General features: G+C 34.6%; 1 protein-coding gene across 3 annotated transcripts in view; it reads left to right on the top strand.

Moving 5' to 3' along the window:
* Positions 1-22,854, top strand: part of CSMD3 (CUB and Sushi multiple domains 3) — a 1,231,016-nt gene that overhangs the window by 1,153,468 nt on the left and 54,694 nt on the right. For all 3 annotated transcript variants that reach the window (XM_066379371.1, XM_066379370.1, XM_066379369.1), the window contains 6 exons: positions 6,103-6,276; positions 9,301-9,474; positions 10,259-10,444; positions 13,195-13,368; positions 16,263-16,445; positions 21,542-21,718. In XM_066379371.1, coding sequence (XP_066235468.1) covers positions 6,103-6,276; positions 9,301-9,474; positions 10,259-10,444; positions 13,195-13,368; positions 16,263-16,445; positions 21,542-21,718 — 1,068 coding nt within the window. The remainder of the gene's footprint in view (positions 1-6,102; positions 6,277-9,300; positions 9,475-10,258; positions 10,445-13,194; positions 13,369-16,262; positions 16,446-21,541; positions 21,719-22,854) is intronic.

Genomic DNA, 22,854 nt, shown 5'->3' with positions numbered 1-22,854 from the left:
TTGAAGAAAATTGAAGAATTTGAACACTTCATTGCTAAACATTTCAGCATACATAGTATTAGCTAGGGTTTAATATTTTCTTACCATTTTTTTCTTCTCTACTGTGACAATTTGTATATACAATGAAATACACATATCATAAATACCTTTTAGATGATTTTGACAAATGTTATTCAAACCACAGTATAGTGATAGAGCATCATCATAAGCTCAGAAAGGTTCCTCATAGCCCTTCACAGCCAATCAATACCTCTCCTTCTCCCCGACCCTGCAACAATAACTGTTTTCATTCTTTCCATGTGTGTTAGGTCTCCCTCTTCTAGAAATCCATTTGAATGGAATCCTAAATCATGTACTCTTGTGTAAGACTTCTTTCATTCTCCTTAATCTATGTTGATGTGTGTATCAGTAGCTTATTTTATTTTATCACTGAGGAAAATTCTATGGTATGAATAAGCCACACTTAGCCATTCCCCTGTTAATGGACATCTGGGCTCTGTCCAGTTTAGGGCTATTATGAATAAAGCTGCTATGAATATTCAAGTAGAACTTTTATTGTGGGTTTATGCATTAATTTCTCTTGGATAATCAAGGTAAAATTTCAGGTGGAGTTCTGGTGGTCTCACAATTTCTCCAGCATGTGGTATAGTCAGTTTTTTGTTTGTTTGTTTGTTTTTTGTATTTTTCTGAAGTTGGAAACTGGGAGGCAGTCAGACTCCCGCATGCGCCCGACCGGGATCAACCCGGCATGCCCACCAGGGGGCAATGCTCTGCCCATCTGAGGCGTTGCTCTGTTGCATCCAGAGCCATTCTAGCTCCTGAGGCAGAGGCCATAGAGCCATCCCCAGCGCCCGGGCCAACTTTGCTCCAGTGGAGCCTTGGCTGTGGGAGGGGAAGAGAGAGACAGAGAGGAAGGAGAGGGGGAGGGGTGGAGAAGCAGATGGGCACTTCTCCTGTGTGCCTTGGCCGGGAATCAAACCCGGGACTCCTGCACACCAGGCCGACACTCTACCACTGAGCCAACCGGCCAGGGCTCAGTTTTTAAATTTCATTCTGTTGGGTTCATAAAGGTGTGTAACAAGATTTTTATTTGCATATGTTGACAACTACTGATGTAGTACTATTTCTTGGGCTTATTGACCACTTGTAAATTTTTCTTTGTTATGTGGTAAAGTATGTTTTTGCAATGAATTGCCTTTTACTATGAACTGTAGGAGTTCTCTGTATATTTCTCGTTGTACTGTCTTCATAATTATGTGTTTTCTGAATATAAACTTATATCCTGTGACCTGTGCATCCATTCCATAATGGTGTCTTTTAATTTGCAGAAGTTTTAAATTTTGATAGTTTATCATATCTTTTTATTTGCTTTCTGGTTAATGCTTTCTGTATCTTGTTTAGAAAACCTTTGTGTAACCATTAGTTACAAAGATTTTCTCTTATGTTTTCCTCTAGAAATTTTATAGTTTTGGTCTCACTTTTATATTTATGACTTATTTTTAAGTTGTTGTTGTGAGTATACCAAAGTAAGATTGAGGTACTCCACCCCAGGATTTTTGGCACTATTTATAAAACATATCTTATGTTTTGAAATTTGTATGTCAGTTCTCCATATTTGTTCTTGATTTTCAAGACAACTTTGGACACTCTGGGGCCTCTGTAGTTTCATAAAACTTTTAGAATTAATTTATTAATTTTTATTTTTATAAGTGCCTTGTAAGTTATGATCAGGATTGCAATGAATCTATAGATCATTTGTGGAAATTAGCATCTACACATGGTAAAGTTTCCAATTCATGAACATAGTATGTTTAGTATATTTCTTTATTTCTTAAGGTATTTTTAAATTATTTTCTATTTGCAATAGCAGTATTTTGTATTTTTAGCATAGAGATCATGTATGTCTGTGGCTATTTTTATTCCTTAGAATGTTCAGTGTACTTACATTATAAATAAAATGGTTCATTTTTAATTATATTTCCCAAATATATGACGTTAGATTATAAAAACAGTATTATTTTAAATATTGCCTGGCCTGTGCTGGCTCCGCGGATAAAGCATTAACCTGGAATTCTGAGGTCACCAGTTCAAAACCGGTCCAGGCACACATGAGAAGCAACTCCTATGAGTTGATGCTTCCTGCCCTCCCCCCCACCCCGCATCTCTATTTTTCTCTCTCCTCTCTCTAAAATCAGTAAATGAAATCTTTGAAACAAAGTAAAATAAAGTATTTATCTAGTATCCTGCAACTTTGCCAAATTTACTTATTAATTTTAGGATTTCTTAAAATAGGATTTACTACATATGTATCATCTGAGCATTTGCTACATATATATCATATGAGCGTAGAATAGTTTTATTTTTTTCTTTCCCAAATTATGTTTATTCTTTCTTTTGTTGTATTAATGTATTGAAATGGTTAGGACCAACCAACCCATGTTAAATAGAGATGGTTAATACAGATAGCCTTGTATTTTATCCCGTATCTTGAGTAAAGAATTCAACATTTCATCCATAAATATAGTGTTAGCTGGAGATTTTTCTTAGATGTCTTTTGGTATTCTGAGACTTTATTTCCAACAACAAGCTATGCTCTTCAGGGGTCCCCAAACTTTTTACATAGGGGGCCAGTTCACTGTCCCTCAGACTGTTGACGGGCCACCACATATAATGCTCCTCTCACTGACCACCAATGAAAGAAGTGCCCCTTCCGGAAGTGCAGCGGGGCCAGATAAATGGCCTCAGGGGGCCGCATGCAGCCTGCGGGCCATGGTTTGGGGATGCCTGTTAGATACTAGCTGGGTTTGTACCAATTCAACTCAGTTCTGACACTGTCTCCCTGGAGAGAGCATCAGATTGCACTACAGGACTGTTTCACAGCCTGCTTTAGATGCCAGTCACAAACCCAGGTTGTTACCTATGATTCTAGAAGACTGGCAAGAGAAGGGGTTTCCAAAGACTTTGTTTTGAGGTTTTTAATTTGCTAGAGAGGCTCACAGAACACAGAGAAACATTTTACTTATTAGTTCACCAGTTTGTTGTAAAAGAATATAACGCAGAACAGCCAGCCAGATGATGAGATGCATAGTACAAGATATGTGAGAAGGACTCGGAGCTTCCTGGCTCTCTGAACTCACCCCTCTGCCTGAATCCCCACTGTTCACTGACCCAAGAAGGAAGCTCTATGAACCATCTTTTGTTTTTTATGGAAGATTCATTACAAAGGCTTGGTTGATTTAACCATTTGCCATGTGTGATAAATTCACTCAGTAGCCACTCTTCACTTTCTGAAGTCAGGTGTGTGGGACTAAAATTTTAAACTGTCTAATCACATAGCTAACTACACTGGCAACCAGCCACTACCCTTAGTTGAGATCCAAAAGTTGCCTAATTAACATAACAAAAGATATCTCTGTTTTCTCATCACCCAAAAGTTTTCTAATATACCTAATTAGTTGTTAGTTCTCATCATGTATGGGTATTGAGTTTTGTCAGATGCTTTTTATTTCTCTATTGAGATAATCATATATTATTTTCTCCTTTACTCTCAATATGATAAATTATAGTGGTTAATTTTCCACCTTAAACCAATTGTTCATTTCTGAATAAACCCCAAATATGTTGTATTATTATTTATATGTTTCTAGACTGATTTTCTGAAATTTTGTTAAGTGGTTTTGTGTTTATGTTCATAAAGAACATGGTTTGTTTTTTGTTTTTTATGTGTCTTTTCTAAGATTACTATTGTGGCCATACCTCATAAAACAATTAGGAAGTGATTCTTTCTTCTCTACTTTCTTAAAGAGTGTGTGTAAGATTTTTTTTTAAGTGAGAGGAAGGGAGATAGAGAGAGACTCCTGCATACACCCAGACCAGGATCTACCTGGCAAACCCCATCTGGGGCCCATGCTCAAATCAACTGAGCTATTTTTAGTGCCTGAGGTTGAAGCTTGCACCAATCAAGCCACTAGCTGGGAGATGGGGGTGAGAGAAGGGAAAGAGGAAAGGATAAAGAAGCAAATGGTCTCTTCTCCTCTGTACCCTGACCAGGACTCGAGCCTGGACATTCATACACTGGGCTGATGCTCTATCCACTGAGCAAACTGGCCATGGCCGTTTTTTTTCTTTTTTAACTTAAATGATTGACCTTACCAGTGAGAATGTCTGACCCATAGTGTTTTTTTATGGAAAGCGTTTTAAGAATAAACATTATTTTAATAGATAAAGTACTACTCAAATTTTGTATTTTATTTTGTATTCATTATGATATGATGTCATTTTCAAAGAATTGGTCTTCTGAACTTTTAAATGTATTGCTGTAAAGCCTTTCTTTTTGTTCACTTATGGTTTTATTTTCTATAAGCCTCTAGTGATATCACTTCATTCATTCCTGTTACTAGTAATTTTGTTCTCTTAATTTGTGTTGATAAATTTAGCTGGAAGTTTTAAAACTTTGTTACTGTTTTTAAGGAAAACATTTTTAGTTTAGATGATATTCTTCACAGTTTTCCTGTTCTTAATTTTCTTGATTGCTTAAACTACCTTTAATCTAACATCTTCTTACTTTGGTTTTATTTTATTTTATTTTATTTATTTTACTACTCTTTTTCCTCTTCTTTTTTTTTTTAAATTAATGAAGAGGCAGGGAGAAAGAAAGACAGACTCCTGCATGTGCCCCGACTGGGATCCACTCAGCAAACCCCCTGCCAGGTGATGCTCTGTCCATTTGGGGCTGTTGCTCTGTTGCTCAGCAACTGAGCTATTTTATCACCTGAGGTGAGGCCATGGAGCCATCCTCATCACCTGAGGCCAACTTGCTGGAACAGTTTGAGCCATGGCAGTGGGAGTGGGAGAGAGAGAGAGAGTTAGAGAGAAAGGAGGAGAAAGGGAGGAGAAGTGGATGGTCATTTCTCCTATGTGCCCTGACCAGGAATCAAACCCAGGACTTCCACACACCAGGCTGATGTTCTACTGCTGAGCCAACCGGCCAGGGCCCTTTCTCCTCTTCTTTTTTTTTTTTTTTTTTTGCATTTTTCTGAAGCTGGAAACAGGGAGAGACAGTCAGACAGACTCCCGCATGCGCCCGACCGGGATCCACCCGGCACGCCCACCAGGGGGCGATGCTCTGCCCATCCTGGGCGTCGCCATATTGCGACCAGAGCCACTCTAGCGCCTGGGGCAGAGGCCACAGAGCCATCCCCAGCACCCAGGCCATCTTTGCTCCAATGGAGCCTTGGCTGCAGGAGGGGAAGAGAGAGACAGAGAGGAAGGCGCGGCGGAAGGGTGGAGAAGCAAATGGGCGCTTCTCCTATGTGCCCTGGCCGGGAATCGAACCCGGGTCCTCAGCACGCTAGGCCGACGCTCTACCGCTGAGCCAACCGGCCAGGGCTCTTTTTCCTCTTCTTAAAGTGGAATCTACATATCTCCCTTTCTAATAAAATCACTTAATGTTTAAATTTTCCCACTAAGCACTAGTTTATCTGTATTTGTCAACTTTTGATATTACATTTTAATTTTTATCCAGATTGAAATTCTAATTTTTTCTAGACCCCAATGTTATTAGAAGTATGTGTTTTTCTTTTTAATTCCCTAATACTTGGCATTTTTAGCAAGCACACATATTTCCCCATGTATAAGACTCCTGCATGTATAAGACGCACCTTAATTTGGTGGCCCAAAATTTGAAAAAAAAATGTATTTCATAAAGTTATTGAATTCAATCAAGTTTTATTCATCATAAAAGTCATTCAACTTATCACTGTCAAAACTCCCATCCATTAACTTGTCCTTATCTGTATATTATGATGAATTGCTGTCTTCAACAATGAGTGCAAAAACAAGCATGAAAAAGCAGGAAATGCAAGTAAAAAAAACCTATAACCACTGTTTAAGACACTCAATTTTTAGACCCCAAATTTTTCAAAAAAAGATGCGTCTTGTACATGGGGAAATATGGTATCTTATGTTATATAAGCATATATCCATTATTTGTGGCATGTTTCTAAGTAAATGTTAGAAGTTTAATAATGTTGCATATGTGTATAGATGCACAAATACAGTGTTGATCACAATATTAAAAATATTACTTCTGATCCATTTCAGCGGGTCACTGTGGAGTTCCAGAACTTATTGTAAATGGTCAAGTCATTGGAGAAAATTATGGCTACAGAGACACAGTTGTCTACCAATGTAATCCTGGTTTTCGATTGATTGGTTCTTCAGTGAGAATATGTCAACAAGATCACAACTGGTCTGGTCAGCTCCCATCCTGTGTGCGTAAGTAAGCATGGTAGAAGTAATTAGAGACCTCTGTTCTCATTCGTTTACCAGTAATTTTTTTCTTAGGTAAGATATATAAGTATACAACATACATACAAGTGTATGTAATATGTAAATATATATACATTTATATTTAAACCAAAGACATAATCTAAATCTCACAATTCATTTTTTTATACTGCTAGGCCCTAATCCTTGAAATGAGGTGTATTCAGAATTATTTAAAACCTTCTACTATAAAAGTGCAAGAAATTAATAAAATGTCTGTTATTCATGATTATCATACAGACAAATTAAATTCAGCTATTCTGGTATTTAAATATAAATGTATAGTATGTATAAATGTATATTCCTATCAAGGCACATTCATGACAAATTTTCGTTATAAAAATTTTAATTTCTTGAGACCACTGTATAATAGCTTCAATATTGTTGTGATGTAATACTGTGTAACTTTTTATAGTAGAAAATACTTTGGACACATTCTTTTTACTGTAATTATGATGCTATAGCTGTCACATAAAAATCAGATTCTTATGGAGAAAAATTAGTGTGGGGAGGCAGTCATCTGACATGACATGGAAAACTATTGTTTTCATTTCAGTTCCACTGATAATTACATGAGTTAATTCAAGTCATTTAATCTCTAGAGGCCCTAATTCCCTTATATATAAAGTGAATGGTTAAAAGTGTTATCATTATGGCCCCTTTGTTCTTCAAAATCTATGCTATTCTTAAATACATCAAGATTACATATATGCAGCTACTGTAATTATAATATTTTGTCATAATAGATTATAAAATATTTAAAATTTATCTAAGTGTGTTTTCAAGCACTCTGGTATTATAAAACTCACAGAAAATTGTATATCCATATGTAATTTTGGAAGTGTTTTACTATACTAATTCACTTATTCAACAAATATCTATTGGATATTTTAAGTTTTACACATGCAGAGAAAAATTGATTTTAAAGTTATAAATTCTTATCATTATTCTTTAAATGTACCTGCTGTGCTTTGTGGTTGCCACATGCATGATATAGATATGCCCGTTGTGCATTTATTATGGCTGTTCACCAAAATCAGAATAGAGTTGAATATTGAAAATTCTTTTACTTTTCTTCCTCCACTGAATCTCCAGCAGAACATGGTGTGTCACATCGTAACCTATCTTATTTTGGGCCTGAAAGTCAATTATCAGTGTATTTTTAATTTTTTTCTCTTCATTGTTTCCATTCCCAAGTACTTATATTTACATTAAAACTGATGTTAGCAATAAAGGGCAAAAAGAGAGAAAAGCTCATGGATGTAGACAACAGTGTGGTGATTGCCGGGTGGGGGCGGGGAGTTGAGGGAGATAGAGGAGGATAGGGGATACATTGTGGCCGACAGACTTGACCTGGGGTGGTGAACGCATGATATAGATAGTGTACAAATATGTGTTGTAGAATTGTGCAACTGAAAGCTATAAAGTGTTGTTAACCAGTGTCACCTCAATAAATTCAATAAAAAGGAACAAAGATAGCTGAATGTCTTATCTCCATGATAAAAAACAAACTGATGTTAGACTATGAGAATAAAAACTGCAAATATGTTGTAATTATAACATCATAGGATCATACAACAGAGATTTTGAAGGCTTCAAATAAATTATGCAGGGGACTTTTAGTGTGGCTTCACAGAAAATATTTAATTTATTCTGTAACTAATTATATCCATATGCATAAATTTCATTATTAATTTTTAGCAAATCAACAGAAATGTATTAGAATTCTAATTTTTATGAAAAATACTTTGTGTGTTAAGACCAAATATGACAATATAGCATATAGTTAACAATGCAAATTTCTTGTCTAAGAGGTATGTGTGCATTTGCACTCACGTGTGCATACATGCACACACACACACACACACACACACACACACACACACTGAATATCTGATGACTTAATGACTACAGTGTTATGCTTAGGCCTTTCCTAGATTTTCCCTCTTCATTTATATTCAAGCAGAGCTAACCAATACCACTGTTTTTCTTGTTGAATAATTGAGACTATAAATGAAAATTGGCCCTTGGGGTAAAACTGGTTTCTTTATTGATAATTTTAGCAAGAATAAGATGCAGTTAAATTTCCAAATGAGTAGGATGACATTAACAATCAGCTGAAGAATAATTGCTCTTGGGTCATTTCGAAAGTATAAAAGTGACTGTGGTCTTTCACTGCGCCCAATTATGAAGGACATTACTGGAGTTGCTCTGATTAATGGAGGGAGATGGTGTGAAGAAACAGTTCATGGAAATGCGGTGTTTGGGAGAAGCCGGCACTACATAAAGTCTGGAACAGAACTGTAACCCTGGAAGGATTTAAATTCTATACCTAATTGATACTATTATTTACAAACAAAAGTGTTAAATTATCCAATATCATTTTTGAAGAAAATAAACCAGTAAGGGTTCTAATTCAGCATAATTTTTTCTTGTCCATTTTGTATAGTCACATTAAATTGTTCTTAAAATACACCTTTGCTTAGTAATCTATTATTTTAAAAACTTGACTGTATTAATATTAAAATAAATAATTTCAAAGTTAAATACAAAAAACCACATTCAAGCATCTTTCAGCTTGTACCTGGAAATGGAAAATTGGTTCAGTTTTATTCCTTCTGCTGCTAACCAGTGACATCAACTTCAGTCATTCCCAGATTTTTGAGTATCAGAAACAAAATAAAATTAAAAGGTACCACGAAACTTTAAACATCTGTTTAAAGTATATATTCTGTATACCACTTGAATAAAATTATCACAATTGTAAATAATTGTCTACTTATTAGTATATCATTCCTATTATATTAAATTATTTCAGCCTCCTAAATTGAACTTTTGCTTTAGTAAAAATACTTTAGATATATTTTTACAATTCTCTTTTTATATTGTTTGAATTATTAAGGATAACTGCCACGTGATTACTCATAACCAGATCTTGTTTTGTGCTTCCCCTGCTCCACTTACTGCTCTTAGCTGTCAGCTGTGGTCACCCTGGTAGTCCAATTTATGGAAGAACAAGTGGAAATGGATTCAACTTTAACGATGTGGTAACCTTCTCTTGCAATATTGGATATCTTATGCAAGGGCCAACGAAGGCACAGTGCCAGGCCAATAGACAGTGGAGCCATCCTCCTCCAGTGTGCAAAGGTAAAAATCTTACTATCTTCAAGTTTAGAGCAATGGTAATAGTGCACCTGTGTAAACAGAGATGATTGCATTTGAAACAGCTTGGGCAGAACAGTGGAAAGTTCTTGGCTAATCAAACATAAAGATATAATGTTGATGTCATCCTATTAGCAATGTTTTGCTTTGTGATAAATTCTTATTTTTTTAATTTAAAACTGGCAGATTTTTTTAACTGCTCTATTATCTTGTACTTATTTTATGACTGCATATAAAAAAGTCATTAAGATTGTTTTACCTCTGATTTGCTTCATAATTAATAGAACTTACCTTTGATATTTATTTTCTTCATATTTTTGGAAAATATGTTTGTGGCCTGAAGTACCATGCCACCTGCATTGACGTTTATTTATTGTTTTCTGCATAGAAGAAGATTAAGAGAATTTGTTGCTGTTTTTCCATTTTGCAAAGTATGGTATACTTCAAATTGTCTGACAAAATACAACCAAATCATTATAATCTTCACATTTTTTATGGTTTAACTATAGTTTTTAAGGCGTCATTTTTAAAATCTGTACTCAGCATAATGTTTAAGGAGATACTATTCAAAAATTTTTTCAAAAAGTTTATTTTTTTTCCTATATTTTCAACCACACAGATTTTACTTTATGTTTGATAGTCAATGTATTAATTTTATTTTTGGATTCTTTAACTTGCCTTTGAAATGAAATTTCTAATTTTATTATGTGGAAATCTATGTAGATATATGTATTTTAAACATACCTTTCAAAATTTGTCATTTGTTTAGTGGTGAACTGTTCTGATCCGGGAATCCCAGCCAATTCCAAAAGAGAAAGTAAAATAGAACATGGAAATTTCACCTATGGTACTGTTGTATTTTATGACTGCAACCCTGGATATTTTTTATTTGGATCTTCAGTTCTGATATGTCAACCAAATGGACAGTGGGACAAACCTTTACCAGAATGTATCAGTAAGTAGATAATGTGAATTCTTCCTTGAGAAAATGCCATGTAAGTCACATGGTTGTTTATTGTCTTGTAAAATAGCTGGAGTTACACTTCAGAAGGATTTTTTTTAATTATTATTTTATTTTGATTTTTGATTTTATTGTTTTATTGTTTTGAAACCACACTTTCCTATATTCTGCCAATGCAATGCCCAGATGTCATTCTTATTAAAGCAATATGCTGAATATTTCTTTTTTCTTTTTTTTTTTGTATTTTTCTGAAGCTGGAAACGGGGAGAGACAGTCAGACAGACTCCCGCATGCGCCCGACCGGGATCCACCCGGCACGCCCACCAGGGGCAACGCTCTGCCCACCAGGGGGCGATGCTCTGCCCCTCCGGGGCGTCGCTCTGCCGCAACCAGAGCCACTCTAGCGCCTGGGGCAGAGGTCAAGGAGCCATCCCCAGCGCCCGGGCCATCTTTGCTCCAATGGAGCCTTGGCTGCGGGAGGGGAAGAGAGAGACAGAGAGGAAGGAAGGGGGGGTGGAGAAGCAAATGGGCGCTTCTCCTATGTGCCCTGGCCGGGAATCGAACCCGGGTCCCCCGCGCGCCAGGCCAACGCTCTACCGCTGAGCCAACCGGCCAGGGCCTGAATATTTCTTTATCATGCTTTGAGGTTGAACTTTGATAGAGCAGATAGAATATGTAAAACAGACCATATGACTATCTTAGAAGGATGACTACATTTTGATTATCTTTTGTAGTACTATTTTAAATTTTATTTAAGGCAATATTAGTCTTATTGTAAACAGTCACCAGAGCTTTAGAATACTTTATTTAAACAAAAGTGTTACTTAAAACTTATCGATGATAAATATTTATCATATCAGACACATACACATATAAATGCAGTAAGTGTTAATATATATCATATTTCAAGTCAGTGAACATTTAGTGAGTGTATTTTGTTAAATGTTATGTTGGATATAAATAATTATGTGTAAAATATAAATGAGATAAATTATAGTACGTACACATATAATTGACATGCATAATAAGAATTAAGTTAACTAGCCCTGGCCAATTGGCTCAGTGGTAGAGCATCAGCCTGGCGTGCAGGAGTCCCGGGTTCGATTCCCTGCCAGGGCACACAGGAGGAGAGTCCATCTGCTTCTCCACCCCTCCCTCTCTCCTTCCTCTCTCTCTTTTCGCCTCCCACAGCCAAGGCTCCACTGGAGCAAAGTTTGCCCGGGCGCTGAGGTTGGCTCTGTGGCCTCTGCCTCAGGCGCTAGAATGGCTCTGATTGCGGCAGAGCGACACCCCAGATGGGCAGAGAGCATTGCCCCCTGGTGGGCATGCCGGGTGGATCCCGGTCGGGGCGCATGCGGGAGTCTGTCTGACTGCCTTCCCGTTTCCAGCTTCGGAAAAATACAAAAAAAAAAAAAAAAAAAAAAAGGATTAGGTTAACCAAAGTAAATAAAAATTATGTGAAGACATGAAGATGTGAACATGAATACTAGGAATTCAGTCAATTGAAACAATTGCTACATTTCTCAAAGAGATGGTGAATCTGGGCATGATAGGAAAAAAACTTTATAGGTTGAAGAACTAATGTGTCATGAAATCATTATGTAATTTTTTGGTTATGTTTAATTTTTCAATTATAAAATTATTTTATGATCATGTTTTATTCAGTGGTACTTTCTTCAAGTTCATGGGTGGTATTTAAAAAAATTGTAACATCATTCTGCACTGATAAAAACCAATTTTATGCAATGTCTTAAATTTTAGATTCTATGCAAATAATTAAGTCAGTTTTTGATTTCTTGCTTAAAATCTGTTTGACTTTCTTATTGTATACTGACTGGTCTAATAGTTGACTAATTTAGTTCCTTGGCTTTATGTGGCTATTACATTAAAGTTAAAATCTTTTGTAGAACATGTAAACATAAGCTTCAGATTTTCATAGTGCCCGTACGTTTATGCCTCTCTTTATTTCATATAATTCTCCCTGGCAGTGTGCTAAGTTCCTAAGGAATTTAGTAAGTTTATGTCCTTTTGTGTACTATTTAAAACTCTAGTCTTATTGTGCTCAATATTTTTTCAAGTTACATTTAAAAGGAGACACGCAGTAAGTTCCCACTCTACGTGCAGGTTATAAAGAAAACTTGACCATATGTTCACATCTGCTTTTGCTATGCCCAGCAGTGTTTTGGTTAACAAGCAACTGAGTATTTTCTTTGTACAGCATAATTTATTTATCAATGACTAGGATTAGAATTTTCTAAACTACCTATTAGATTGTGTGTCACAGATCTCTCTTTACTGTTTGTCTTTCACTCTCAAAGTTCTTCCCTTTTAATTTCTGCATGGGCTCATTTTGAATCCTGTTCACATCCTCTGTCCTCATTTGGTCCATCCACATTATTCTTCTCCTTAACTTGCACATTCTTGTCTAGGCACATGTGTACTTTGAACTCATTTACATATGAATGAACACATGCTCACCACCCCCATGCATGCTAACTTAGTCATTTATGCTTACTTACAGTGTTACTGTTAAACTTACCCTTAGGGTGAGTAGGTTAACACAATGCACCTATAACTGCAACTTTTGTTTATTTTTTAAACAGGCTTCACATAGGTGTTTGATTTCTGGATGTTGTCTATATTGGAACAGATAATTTACTTTTGATTTATTCTGTAAAAAGTTGGTGCAGGCTGTTCGATAGGAGATATAAAAAAATTTTATATTCAATAATTATGTATTGTAGTGATTGACTGTGGACACCCTGGCGTTCCTCCTAATGTAGTCCTGTCTGGTGAGAAGTATACATTTGGGTCCACGGTTCACTATTCCTGCACAGGAAAGCGGACCCTTCTAGGCCATTCATCAAGAACTTGCCAATTAAATGGCCATTGGAGTGGATCACAACCTCATTGTTCAGGTACCACTGGGAAAATTGGGTCATGTGTTTTGGAAATTCCATTATTATTATTAGAAATATATACACCAAAGAAATAAAACACTACATTTGTTGTGTAAAAGTATGAGAGAAGCTATAACATTATTTACTTAGTGGAATACTTCTTAAGGTAATATAAATTCAGAGCATAAATTAATACTAATCTAGTAAATGGTAAATTACAGAAAAATATTTTGAACTGTGTGCTGGCTAATGTTAAGAATTAACTGGTTTTAGAATGCTACTCTGTGTAAAGTACTTATGTTCATTTAAATGGTGAACAGTTTACGTAGCTGTTCTATTTTAGTAGATACCAAATAAAAGTTTTCCTAGAGGACAATGTTATTTCAGTGATTGACTGTTAGAATGAATGTCTAGTAAGCTTTCTAAACAATTGATTACACAGTAGCATATTTTAAAATAATGTCTTAGACCCTGGCTGGGTGGCTCAGTGGGTGAAATGTTGAGCTAGTGTGCTAGAAGTTGCAGGTTCAACCCCGGTCAGGACACCTGCGAGAAGTAATCAATGAGTACACAACTGAGTGAAACAACAAGTTGCTGCTTCTCTCTCTCTCTCTCTCTCTCTCTTCTTTCCTCCACTTACCTCTCTCACGTATCAGTGGGAAAATACAGTAAAGTCATAAATTAAATGTTGTGAATTAAACTAAGCCTAGTTTTATGAAAAATATCTATCTTTCCTAACTTTCTTTGTGATTAGTAGGCAACACATATCTTCTGAGTCTTTTTAACCCTAGAGTGCTCTGTTATTAATAGTTTAGATTAAGGGAATATTAAGGCTATTTCTAACTAGTATATTGTTCACAAAGTATTTGATAAATTTGTTTTGAGCTATTTAATGCTTTTCTTCAAAATATCATATAAGTCTTGGATCTGTGATGTCTCCCAATTTGATACTGCCTGTTCTATTTGTTTCTCTGCCTGTTGTTCTATTTATATATTGTCCATTGTCTTTATGTTATATTATATCTCTGGAAAGCATGCTGAACACTTATTATGAGTTGTTTTATATTACTTTACATTTAGGTGTAAATGTTGTTAAATGGTTACTTATTTCAGAATCTCCTTGTAACTAGTGGTTAATCTCTATGAAATAACGTCATGGTACTTCAAATTTAATTCATAGACTTTAAAAGCCATTAGATATCTGATTAAACATAAATACATGTAAATGTACACACACACAACCTGATGAATTTGGAAACTGCTACTGATAAATTGTACACAAATATTTAAAGGTGAAATATTTGAAATTTTGTGGGGTTGTTAATATTACATTTCATGAAAATGAAGTGTGACAAAGGATTTCAAATATACAGGGCATGTGAAAAGGAGGCATATAGACAGAAAGAGAACATTTTCTTTCTTTTTTTTTTTTTTTTTTGTATTTTTCTGAAGTTGGAATCGGGGAGGCAGTCAGACAGACTCCCGCATGCGCCCGACCAGGATCCACCCAGCATGCCCACCAGAGGTCAATGCTCTGCCCATCTGGGGCATTGCTCTGTTGTGACCAGAGTCATTCTAGCGCCTGAGGCAGAGGCCATGGAGCCATCCTCAGTGCCCGGGCCAACTTTACTCCAATGGAGCCTCAGCTTCGGAAGGGGAAGAAAGAGACAGAGAGGAAGGAGACGGGGAGGAGTGGAGAAGCAGATGGGCATTTCTCCTGTGTGCCCTGGCCAGGAATCGAACCCGGGACTCCTGCACGCCAGGCCGACGCTCTACCACTGAGCCAACTGGCCAGGGCCGAAAGAGAGCATTTTCAATGCTTATGCAATCCTCCTTCCTCTTTCTCCCTTAATATATATGATACTAATACTGTGGCAACTTTGACTTGAATTATTTAAGATATGATAATGGGACTAACTAAGTTCTTAACAGTTAAATCGAAAGGTGAACACCTGGTCATGAACAAAATCCTTATTAATAACTTAAGTAAGCATGTCTAACCATTGATTATTTCCAATTTATTTTTATATTTTATGTATGAGATTTATGCAGTTCATTTATCTTGGGTAATAGACATTAGTAGAGAAAATTAGGGGGTGACATTTTGGCATAGAGAAAATACTGTATTGCAACATTTACATTTTTCAAGCGTATCAAAGTTCTAATTTAATTAATAACAACAGAAAAGATTTTTAGTAGAAGGAAATATGCAAATTATCAAATTCAGTTTTGTTTTGTTTTGTTTTGTTTTGTTTTAAGTGAGAGGAGGGGAGATAGTGAGACAGATTCCCAGATGTGCTCCAGCTGGGTTCTACACAACAACTTTATTTGGGGCTGATGCTCGAATATCAACTATTTTTAGCACCTGAGGCTGATGTGCTCAGACCAACTGAGCCACTGACTATGGGAGGGAAAGAAGGATATTAAAGCAGATGTTTGCTTCTCCTATGTACCCTGACCAGGAATTGAACCTAAAATGTCTGTATGCTGGGCTGACACTCTATCCACTGAGCCACCAGCCAGGGCCCAAATCCAGTTTATTTATTTTTTTTATTTTAGTTTTGCAAACCATTGCCATACAAGCCCTTAGAAATGTCAGTTATAAATTTTCCAGTAACTTGATTATTACCCAAGTTCTAGAAATATTAATGAAATGGCCTAAACCCATGTCATAGTTCTAAATATCACTAATAAGGAAAATAAAACCATACTCTGAAACTATTTTTTTTATTTAGGTTTTTTCTTATGACTGGACTCAGATGTGAAATATGAATTATGGTTTGACATAGTCAACTTCTCATGCTAAAAGCAACATGCACACACAAAAAAATGCCTGTATGAATATTAGACTAAATCATAAATATAATAAATGCTTATTGAAATAAATTAACTTGTACTGTACTGAATTGCAGGTGATGCTTCTGGTACGTGTGGCGATCCTGGTACCCCTGGTCATGGTTCTAGACAGGAAAGCGATTTCAGAACCCAAAGTTCTGTCCATTTTGCTTGTGACACTGGTTATATCCTTCATGGTTCAGAAGAAAGAACGTGTTTAGCCAATGGCAGCTGGACGGGCAGGCAGCCAGAATGCAAAGGTAAACAAGCAGAAGTTAAACATCTAGAAATTCTTGGAATTTAATGTGTATTCTAATTTTATTTGTTAGTACTAGTGAAATTACTGTTATAAATGTTTTTGTTTCCAACCATGGGATAAAAAGAGCACTATTCCAGTTTTATTGACAGCATCCCACATATGACAGGTAATAATTATAAAAAATATCTTTCATAGGCCATTTATATACAAACATGGATAATATCTTAGCAAACATCTGGATTGGAAAAGTTAAAAATATTTGTTAAAAAGGTTTTCTTCCCCCGTTTATCACAGTGCTTTATTGTGGACGCTATCATGGGGAAAAACGGGTTGTTCTTACATCAGCACTAGCTCAAGTTTTAGTTTGTAGGTATACAGAAATGGAAAGATATAGAAAATGCCTAAATATAAATAAGATTTTTTTTCTTTATAGGTTACATTGCTTGTAATTAGAATTTTTAAAATGTAGGGTATTTGAGTAAAATTGTTCATTGTTCTGTTGATTCAGAGTTAACGTGTTTACATCTTTATAAGATTGGCTAGAAAATCAAACGTTGCTGGAAAATTATCTAATACTTTCAATTGTTCTTTTCAAGACAATTTTAGTGCAAACATTATCTTGCAAAGGCATTTTTGAAACTTTCTTAATATTATGTCAAATATATTGGTTCTAAAAATAGGAAATAATTCCCAACAGAATTTCTTGACAAGTTTTTGATTGTTTATATTTTAGAAGTTTTTTATTGTGTTTAAAATTAGGGTCCATATTCTAGGAAAGATAGCTATGTATTTTTAAATGGACCAAATTTCATAATCTTAATTCAGAGAGCTTTACAACTCAGTTGCTATTACAGGGAAGGGAGTTGATGAACAAAGTTGTTGAGCAAAAAACAGTAAGACTTAACTGTTTGTTTTATGACTCAAACTTATTTTCCAAAGGCAAAGTCTCTATGATGATGTCATATATCATGTGGGTGATATCAAAGCCAGCCCTTTGTTCAGCTGAACTGCAAAGTAGTTTTAGATGAAGTGCAACCTTGTTAGTATGCACCTTATAGATAAAATAGATCAAGGGGTTTTTAAAAAATGTACAGAATTAATACTTTTCTCATAAATCAAAATAATACAAATCATTTAGAAAAACAGATTCTACTAGATGAATGGACAGAGAAATTCAACGGAAAAAAACAGAAAAGCAAAAAATTCCCACAATGCAACCTACTGAAAAATATTCAACATAACTACTAATCAGAACATTATAATTAAACATCATTTTCTATGTACAGCAAAACTAAAACTTTAAAACAATGCTAAGGTATTGTTGTTATATTTATAGTAATTGACAATATGTATATATATATTTGTATATATGGTTTTGTTTTATTTACTGGGCTTTTGAAGACTTCTTCCCTAAAGAAAATTAAAATATTTAAAAAGACACATAAAAGAGCCTTGGGCAGATAACTCAGTTGGCTAAAGCATCATTCTGAAGCACAGAGGTTGCCGGTTCGATCCCCAGTCAGGGCACATGCAGGAACAGATTGATGTTCCTGTCTTTCGCTCTCTCTCTTCCTCTCTTTAAAATTAATAAAAGTAAATTAATCAGCACATAAAGAGAAAGCACATGATAGTAATGATGCAACTTTTATTTTAAATTGGTTAAGACAAACAAGAGCAGGAAGTAATTTAACAATACTAGGAATAATATTACATAAGCAATTGTATTTATATGATATAACAGTGTATATTCAATAAAATATTAGAATAATTGTCATGGAGCAATATGAGAAATTGTAAACTATTTATAACATTGTTAAAAAATAAGGTTAAAAGTTGTACACTCTTACAATCATAGATAATAATATTCATTTGAGAGGAAATATAAAAAGTAGTATACAAAAATTATTAACAGAACAGAGGGGTAAAATTTGAAGTATTTTTATTCTCCTTATTAAAATATGTTCTATAATGTTATACATATTACTCTAGTAATTTACCATAAAATATAAAAACTTTTCTATAATGTGATGGACAAAACACGTGGAAAAAAATAATAATAAATGAATGAGTTAAATATCTTAATTTTAAAAAATATCACAAAAATATAAGGAAAGCAGCCTTTTTTGACAAGCTGACAAGGTTTTTACCAGTGATTGCACATGGTATTGGAGAGGATGTATGAGAACAAGCAAACTTTTACACTATCATTGTTAAATCGGTTAATTTTTAACAAAATTCAAAATCTTTTTCAAAAGTTAAAATTGTATAAAAATTCCACTCTCAGAAACTTATCTTAAAAATAGGATCAATGTGCACAGTTTTATAAATAAGCTAAAGTGTATTATAACCAAAAATGTTTTAAAAAATAAAATTGTGTGTATCTCAATGGGTGATTGGTTAAGTAAATTTTGAATATACATATAGGTGAACTATGCATATCCAGTTGGTGAACTTTATATATATATTTTTTTGTCTTTTTTTTTTTTCTGAAGCTGGAAAGTTGATGAACTTTATAAAAGTAAAGTGTCCTAGTTGTTATGTTAAGAAAGAAAAATAAAATTATAAAACAGTATGTATAGTGTAGTTTTATTTTTAAAAATTGTAATACTTCATTATTGTGTACTCTGTGTTTTGGACAGTGCCTGAAATAAACATCAAAATGAATATATATTCATATTTATATATACATTCTCACATACATATATATGAATATTTGATGAAGTTATCTCAGTGGGTTTATAAGTGATCTTTAATTTCTTCCTTATGCTTCCATTTATTTCTTTACTTTTTAGAGAAATCACCTTGATAAAAAGAAAAAAATGATACTGTAATTTAAAAATTATGTCTAGCAACCTATAAGGCAAACATTTAAAATACTCTTTCTGTAATGTATCTGACACAAAAAAATAATCACTTGATAAAAATATATTATGTTTCAGCCATTTCCTAGCCTGAATAAAATCCAATACTCTTTATATGCTATCACAATCTTACTGAGAAATTTGTACTAGATGCAATGTGCCATTAACTAGCTCTGAACCTTGAACAAGTTACTTATTTTCTCTGTTCCTCAGTTTCCAACCAAGAAATGGTGGTGATAGTAATATCAACTCATAGCATTTGTTGTGAGGTTTAAAACTACTTGAAAAGTTGTGGCCCTCATAGTAAGTAATCAATGAATGTAAAATTTCATTTACTTTAGATTATATCCTTTGAAAGCTGAGAAATGACTCTTTCTAGGTGAGATAGCTTTGTCAGCTAATATTAAACATTAGTGGGGCTATGCTCCCGGGTACCAACCCAACTTCTCCCAACTGTCCTCATTACAGAGGCAAAGAAGTTGCTGCTTATCTTCACTTTGTGTCCACAGAGCTTTCAGCCCTCACTCATGATAGGTGACACATTTACCTCTTTTTATTTTAGGATAATTTTACTTGTGTTTAGTTCAAATAATGCTCTGGGTGAGAAAAATGTGTGTATTAAGTATGAAGGAATTAGAGACAGGAGACTGAAATAACAGTGTGATTTGTCCATATCTGTAAACTATACTAAGTAGAGAAGGTCTTAATTTTAATTGTGTAAAAGAATTGACTGAGCCTGGATCCCTATTTCAAATTGCAAATCACCTGACATTTATTTTAAAACAATGATGATGTTTTTCAAATTTTTGGAGGGTTGTGTAAGACTATGGATCATGACACATGAATAAATAAAACCAGATTGTTATTTTAGGCAGGTGCTAATGAACATGGAGAAGGGTAATGACTCTGGACAACAGAAATAAAAAATAATTTAATGTATCATAGGTTCTCTTGAAAATATTACCTAGAGTTTAATCTTGTTGTAACTGTATAAAATGTGTAAGTCTCCTGTGTCTACATACACATACAGAAATATTTAGCACCACTATAAAGGATAGGCACAATTAAATATTTAAGATGCAATAAGTGATATAGATGGTGTTTTCTGAAACTATAATTATACTTTATATCCATGAAGAGAGCTTTAAATTCTTATTGCAACAAAATTTAGTATTACACTTGACATAGGCTTGCTTTTATGATATTTTCTATGGTATTGATAGCAAATAAACATAATACAGAGTGGTAAATCATATAAGGCATCGTATTTGTAATTCTCATTCGTGATAGGTTGAAAATTTAATGAAAACCATTTCTAGAATTTATTTTCACTTATTTTATATTGTTTATTCCTCAGTCCAGAAATAGAGATGATAAAGTTTTAATGCAAATCACACATATGTATATAAATAAAAATATGCATGGATATTTAACATATTTAAATTATTTATATTTGTCCTTTTAGAAGTATAATTATAACAAATCTTTGCTGCATTTTATTGTTACATATTTTTCCATTTTACATTATAGCAGTAGCTTTTTAAGCAGAAGCTTTTGTATTTATTCCTTGAAGAATTTTGTTGTTACTTTGTAAAGTTTTTACCATAGCTACTACAAAAATAAAAATAAAAACTTTAAAAAAACAGTTGTACAATTTATATTCCAGTAATTAAACTAATAAAAATCAATATAAATTCATCTTAAATATCAAACATTTTAAGAGATAATTCAATGCTTGGCCTTGGCTGGTTGGCTCAATGGTAGAGCATCTGCCTGGCATTTGAATGTCCTGGGTTTGATTCCCAGTCAAGGCACAAAGGAGAAATGACCATCTGCTTCTCCTTCCCCTTTCCCTTCTCTCTATTCTCTCTTGTCCTCCTGCAGCCATGGCTCTGTTGGAGCAAGTTGTCCCCAGGCACTGAGGATGGCTCCACGGCCTCCCCTCAGGTGCTAAAATAGCTCATTTGCTGAGCAATGGAGCAACAAGCCCAGATGGGCAAAGCATTGCTCCATAGGGGGCTTGCAGGGTGAATGCCAGTTGGGGCCCATACAGGAGTCTGTCTCTCTGCCTTCCCACTTCTCATTTAAGAAAAAAAAAAGATAATTCAGTTCTTATTTCAGAGGATTTTATAGCTCCTTTGGATAATTTGGATAAAAAATTTCAGTCGTTAAGTTTTTGTGAGAGGATTTCTAATTGCACTATATTTATCTTACTCTTAACTATTTTTTTAAATAGCTGTACAGTGTGGTAACCCAGGAACAACAGCCAATGGAAAAGTCTTTCGGATTGATGGCACAACATTTTCCAGTTCGATTATTTATTCCTGTATGGAGGGATATGTCCTGACGGGGCCATCAGTTAGACAGTGCACAGCCAACGGGACATGGTCTGGAGCTTTGCCAAACTGTACAAGTATGTTTCTTCTTAATATTTTGAAACATCACTACTTATGTGAAAATTATTTTGATTATATTCATGTATATGTATATTTTGTAATTAATCAAACAATACAGGTTTTGGATATTTTTACTGTCTTTCAAAAGATTAAAAGATGACAGTGACTTTAAGGATCATTTAGCAGAGGAAAAAGGGATCATAGAAAATCAGTGCTATCAAATAAAATTTAGAAATATTTTCAAAGTAAAGATAAATTATCAGCTGTAATAAAGATTAATTCAAAGAATGCTATTTTATTTTGCCAATCTAACACATACCAATAATTGACCTGTTTTTTTAAAAAACATAGTGATTATGAATGGGTTCTTACACCATCACAGGAATTCCAGATAGCTGATTTGCTTTCATGCTATGTTTAAAAAATATATGGTATTCTAGAGAGCTTATATTATAATAATATTATTTACCTAAAGACTTTTTAAATTTATTTTAATATTCCTATATATAAATTAATGTTTATGTATGGAAGAAAATGAAATTTACTTCACAAAAAATAATACATTCATTGGAAAATCATAATCACATATTTATTTAAGGGAACTTTAGTAGAATCATGTAAACGATGGAGTTTTTTTTATAAGAAGAGCTCTGTAGGATGTGTTGAGAGACTTTAGGAGTCTTGTGAAGTTGTTAAGTCTCAACAGTGAAAGGAACTTAAAGACAAAAAGGGTTGCCGTATGTATTGCAACTTGGAAAAGTTACATATACGGGAGTCCTCGGTTTAAGAAAGTCTTGACATATAACATTTCGAGCTTACGACACTCACTCCTATAAAAACTTTAAAAAATTGAGATGTAAGTGTTTACCAGGGGTCCCCAAACTATGGCCCGCGGGCCACATGCGGCCCCCTGAGGTCATTTATCCAGCCCCACCACACTTCCGGAAGGGGCACCTATTTTATTGCTGGTCAGTGAGAGGAGCACAGGATGCGGATGTGGCATACTGGAGTACTATATGTGGTGGTGCCGCAAAGTGCGGTGTGCTCACGTACATAGAACTATAAATACTTCCAGTGATGTGGGACGCTCGTATCAGGGCTCCAGAAGTGAGTCATATTGTATTTGTTCCCGCTTTGTTTTTTTACTTTAAAA

Source organism: Saccopteryx leptura, chromosome 3 (genome assembly GCF_036850995.1).
Source record: "Saccopteryx leptura isolate mSacLep1 chromosome 3, mSacLep1_pri_phased_curated, whole genome shotgun sequence".
NCBI classification, from domain to species: domain Eukaryota; kingdom Metazoa; phylum Chordata; class Mammalia; order Chiroptera; family Emballonuridae; genus Saccopteryx; species Saccopteryx leptura.
Note: the sequence above shows the minus strand (reverse complement) of the source record. Positions and strands in the feature narration are given on the sequence as shown.